Source organism: Charadrius vociferus, unplaced genomic scaffold, assembly GCF_000708025.1.
Source record: "Charadrius vociferus isolate BGI_N301 unplaced genomic scaffold, ASM70802v2 scaffold715, whole genome shotgun sequence".
NCBI classification, from domain to species: Eukaryota; Metazoa; Chordata; class Aves; order Charadriiformes; family Charadriidae; genus Charadrius; species Charadrius vociferus.
This window is the reverse complement of record NW_009648348.1, coordinates 43,931-48,931: the sequence shown is the minus strand read 5'-3', so window position 1 is coordinate 48,931 and position 5,001 is coordinate 43,931. Positions and strand designations below refer to the sequence as shown.

Here is a 5,001-nt window from a genome sequence, read left to right as displayed (position 1 = left end):
GATCCAGTATCGGGAAGGTTTCGTTAGAAATAATCCCAAGGACAAGATTAAGACGCTAAAGTCGGTCAAATGTCGTACAACCTTTTACTTAATACTTGTAACAAAGAATAAAGTGCGTAGGAAAGGTGAAGGGAAGGCAAAGGGGAAAAAGAGAAGGGGGTAAGGAAGAAAATAAGGAAAGAGGGAGAAAGCTCACTACTACCACTCCGAGTTCAACAGGTTTTCTGCAGATTCTGTCCAAAGTCTTCAATCATTATACGCTTTATATAGTCTGGGGTCCGTGGGGGGGGCACGCAGCAGGGAGGCGAGGAGGAAGGAAGAACAAAAAAGGGGCACCAAAAGGCACGTGCTCCTTTTATATAGGGATCTTGCTCATGCGCATATCTACCGGAAGTGCTGCTCTCCTACAAGCCTCTTCCTGCTCTTTTCACGCCCTTGGTCCCTGCGCAGGCACATGAGGTCGTCCGCTTCCAAAACCGTGAAGAAGATGGTCCTCCCAGAAGATGGCGGCTCAGCAGCAATGTCGAGACAAAATCGCATCTGGTATTGCTTCTCCACAGTGAGGTACTGGAACAAATTGCCCAGGGAAGTTGTGGAGGCCCCATCCCTGGAAGTGTTCAAGGCCAGGTTGGATGGGGCTTTGAGCAACCTGGTCTAGTGGGAGGTGTCTCTGCCCATGGCAGGGGGGGTGGCACTAGATTATCTTTAAGGTCCCTTCCAACCTAAACTATTCTATGATTCTATGAAATAACTTCTTTCATTAGACCTTCAGTATAAACAAGGAAAGGGAGATGACGACCACCTTTCTGGTGCTGTTTTCCTCATCCTTTTCCATCTGCCTCCACAACCACAGCTGATTCAGGGGTTCCTAATGGTTACAGCATTCTTCTGTTCTCTCTGAAAAATTGAATTTGAAACTGAAGATGGTGTGGGGTTTTTGTCCATGTCCCAGTTCAACTAGCCTGAGATTAGAATTTTCAGAGTAAATTGACAGGTCTTAGAAAAGCATAATTTGTTTCTGTTAATTATAAACTGGGCTGTTTTGCACCCAGTTGATATGACTGCTGTTTCCTATTTGTTTCCTTTCCTTTTTTTCCCTCACTGTCCACTTAATTCCCAATATAGAGTACATATTTCCTTAAGGGTAACTGGACCAATTCCAACAGTAAGGATTTTTTTTCTTTGATAGCTATGAATAGTAGTACTGAATATCATTGAAAAGTTCCGTGGAGGGAGTTTTGGGGAGGGAGAGGTCATTTAGGAGTCCTACCCTGTCCTAGTTTGCAGATTTTAAGTTCTGACTTCTAAAGTTCCCAGAAGGCGAACAAAGTTGGGTGGTCGCTGTGGTCCTCTGAAATAGCCCACATTTCATTTTTTTGATAAAGTCAGTAGGAGGAGAAATGTTTTTCTGTGTTTCTAACTCCTTATCACACATGTAAGTACACTCAGCCTTAAGTAAATCTGTTCCCATGTTTGATAGCTGAGAAGAGCATCAGGAATGAGACTGCTTGCAGGTGCCTTCCCAGCATCAGCTGTCCTAGTTGCTGATTGGATCATTTATTTATCCTTCTGATTCTCTTTGATCTTTTAAAATCAGATTTTTCTGAACTAAAATGAATGTTTTTTTTTTTCTTAGAAATTAAGGTTTTTTCTTTATTTTTTAAGTTCATCCAAAAACTCCAGAAAAGTTGACTGTTTCTGGGAACAGCTCTACAAGCATCCATCTGGTTTGGTTTATAAATGGCAGCTTTGCTGAGATCAGGCTTCTGTGTCAAATTGAAATTAGCAGTGGTCACTCAGCAAAAACTGTTAAGTGTTGCTTTTAATGGAATTTGGGGGGGCTCAAATGTTGATCTTTTTCACTGAACTAATCACATTTCAAATTCTTTTCAAGAGCTTCATTCTGATCATCTTTTTAAATGATTCATGTGGTAATGACTAGAAGTTCATCTACTAAAATCAGAAAAAGTTCTGCTCATCTCCATTACCTGCTTTTTTTTGTTGTTGTTGTTAGTTTTAAACAATTTTGTGGAAAGTCAAATCACCCACCATATTATTTGGTAGTTGGAGAAGGTGCATAGTGCTTTATGCTGACCCTTTAGGTAACAGTCCTTGTGCTTTGTCCTTCCTGGTGCAAACTGTATTAATACATGCTTGTTCCAGGATGTGCTGCTGCCTTGCAGACTTACACAGTGGTTGTTTCAGATTGCCTCTTGCAGTCTTTAGTTGAGTTCCCCTCCCCCGAAGAACAATTCGTATGTTTGCTGTCAGCGGCTGTAATAGGGAGCTACTAAACCTGTTTGTATGTCAGTGATAAAGAGACAGGATAGGGAAGGATTCTCCTACTGGTTGTGTCAGTAGGTAATCCCCAGTGAAGACTTCTGCAGCTGAAGAGAAGGTAGTATTTCTGGGTGGGGTTCAGATTTTCCAGCATTCGGGCTTCCAGCTGCTACCTGGCTTGGGTGCTCTGCATCACTGACTGGAGCTACATATTTACTCTGCTGAGTGTCAGAGGAGCTTAGGCTACTAATTTGGAGACCAGCATCAGATGCTGATTGTAGGTGGTGTGAATATATACTCTTCTTCCATATTGCCTAACTTAGTGTGGGGGTGATCGGTGTCACTGGGGAAACCTAATGGCAAAACTGCATGTTCAGTTGGCCTGAGGTTGACCCCCAAATTCTCTGTTTGCACGTTCAGATGGAGTATCTCTGACCAGTTCGGGTAGATGCATGCTGAATTACCAGGTCTTGGTGCATAGAGCCTGAATTTGTAATTTGAGCACATTAACCTCAGAGGCTACTTTTCACAATGCTTGTTCCTCGGTTTGATTTTTAGCAGGAGTATTCTATTACCCAGTTGCATTTAGTTGCATGTTGAGCACTTGAATAAAGTCCCTCAAGCCACAGAAGTGATGCAGCTAAGATTGAACATAATCATTATATACATTGTTTCTAAAATAATAGGGTGGTAGTTAATGCATGGCCTATAAGAGTATTTTTAAAATACTTTAAAAGCACTTACAGAGTGTGGAAGCTTTAAGCTTTTATATTTTATCTGTAATGACATGTGTTAAGTAATACCCAGAGATTAGGCACTGCAAAGAAAACCATGGATATCTTGAGAATTAACAGAAGGAACAGGCTTTTAGATGTAAATAACAGCTCTGACAGATGAGCTGTGTTGGATTTTGGTGTAGTAGTCTGAGATACCCTCAACCACAGTTGTCTACATTTCTCCGCTCCCAACAGTTACCGCTTCAGGAGCAGTCAGCAGGGGAAACAAACACCTGAGTGTCACCTGCCTCCAGCTCAGTTAGCTTAAACTGCTAAAAAAAGTAGATTTGCACATTTCTGTCTATCCAGAGTTACACTGCTAGAAGCCTGGGGCACACATTTCTTTGTGAACTCTGCTACCAGGTCAGTCATCTAGGGCAGCGGGAGATGGTAAGGTCTTATGCTGCCACAGCAGTTTGATTCACTGCAGCTGTATCAGAGCCCTCAGTTACAGATACTTTGAAAGACAGCAAACAGCTTGGTAGAAGCTTTTACAGCATTGTTATGTTGTCTCTGGCTGCTTAATAAAAAACCTCCAAGAGTTTTCTGTAATAACAAAAGTAGTTGTGAAATTGTTATAGGGTTTTGCATGGCATTTTGAAGATGTTTTCAGAAGCTTTTCCATCCGTATGAGAGATTGATGGCTTTTTAAATATTTTTCAAGTTGTCATTTGGCTTTAGAAATGCACAATTAGTTGCAGCTTAAAATCACTTGGAGTCCAGGTTTTGGCAGCTGTGATGCACATGTGTTATAATTAGATTCATTAAAAAATATTCCCAGGCTTAGGGTTTCTTTAAGTAGTCATGAAACTGAAATATTCCCTAGACTCGCAATATTTTAAGAATAACAGGAGAGACTAGTCCTGTAATAAGATCTGTGAAGAGATCACCTGAGTAAGACTTGGATACTATCTTTTGAAGGCAAAAGGACTGCCTAGGAAGAAGACTTCATGATAAGCATCTTCTTCAGACAGTCTTTAGCATGCTTCTGTGCATGTGTCTTAGGAAAAAGGCCTTTGTCTACCCTGTTTGATGTGCATAGTGGAAGTGCAGGTTCTGAATACCAGAGGTGAAATCCTGGACTGCCTCATGTGAGCAGAAGTTTTGCTGCTCACGGGAGAGAGGGGGACTAGATGTGATAGATGGGAAGCAGCAGTCTGCTATTGTGTGCAGAGCTCATCCTGTTGAAGGCTGAGTGTTCTCTCTTCTTTTCATGCTTCACATCTCAAAGGTGCTACTTACTGTGATATTTCAATTTCTGTGCTATATATGACTTTAATTTGGCAGACCTCTGAAAATTTTTCCTTTGTTTAGGTGATTGCACAGAAAATATTTTCCTTTTTCATTAATTTCTTTGTAGGGCTTGACTGCAGCTTTTTTTCATGCTGTCAGTATTCTTGGGGAAAAATATCACCTTTTTAAGTGTTGACTTTCAGCATAATCTAGGAGCAAAAAATATATAAGTATCGTGTATAAGTATTGGACAGAGCCCCTGCTGCGGAGAGCTCCCACTCCTCTCCCCTGTCAGCTGAACAGGGTAGCTTGGAGGACAGGGGGCAATGGTGAGATGTTCCTGCCCGATGCAGCAGGCGCCGCAGGCACATCTGCCCAACAACTACCACACCTTCTGAAGTCCCACTGCACAATAGATACACTGTTCTGCAGGGGGAACTGAACAACGGTGAGGATGATAATCCTCCCAGGTTGGAGGACTCACTGAGGCCTAGTCAGACCATCCCCTGAATCAAAACTGGCTCGGTAAAAAAGAAAAGACAGGTCATTGTAATAGGGGACTCAATTCTGAGGGGGATGGAAGGCCCAATATGTAACCCGGACCTGCTATATAGGGAGGTTTGCTGCCTCCCTGGGGCCTGGATTAGTGATGTTAAGAGGAGGCTTCTATCCCTGGTGTGGCAATCCCCTTTTAGTTTTTCAGGTAGGCAGT

General features: G+C 42.3%; 1 protein-coding gene across 1 annotated transcript in view; it reads left to right on the top strand.

Moving 5' to 3' along the window:
- Positions 1-503: 503 nt before the first annotated feature.
- Positions 504-5,001, top strand: part of LOC104286502 (leukemia inhibitory factor receptor-like) — a gene marked incomplete at its 3' end in the record, with an annotated part of 31,621 nt that continues 27,123 nt past the window's right edge. The window contains 2 exon segments of the mRNA XM_009885097.1: positions 504-543; positions 1,666-1,808. Of these exon segments, the coding sequence (XP_009883399.1) occupies positions 504-543; positions 1,666-1,808 (183 nt within the window).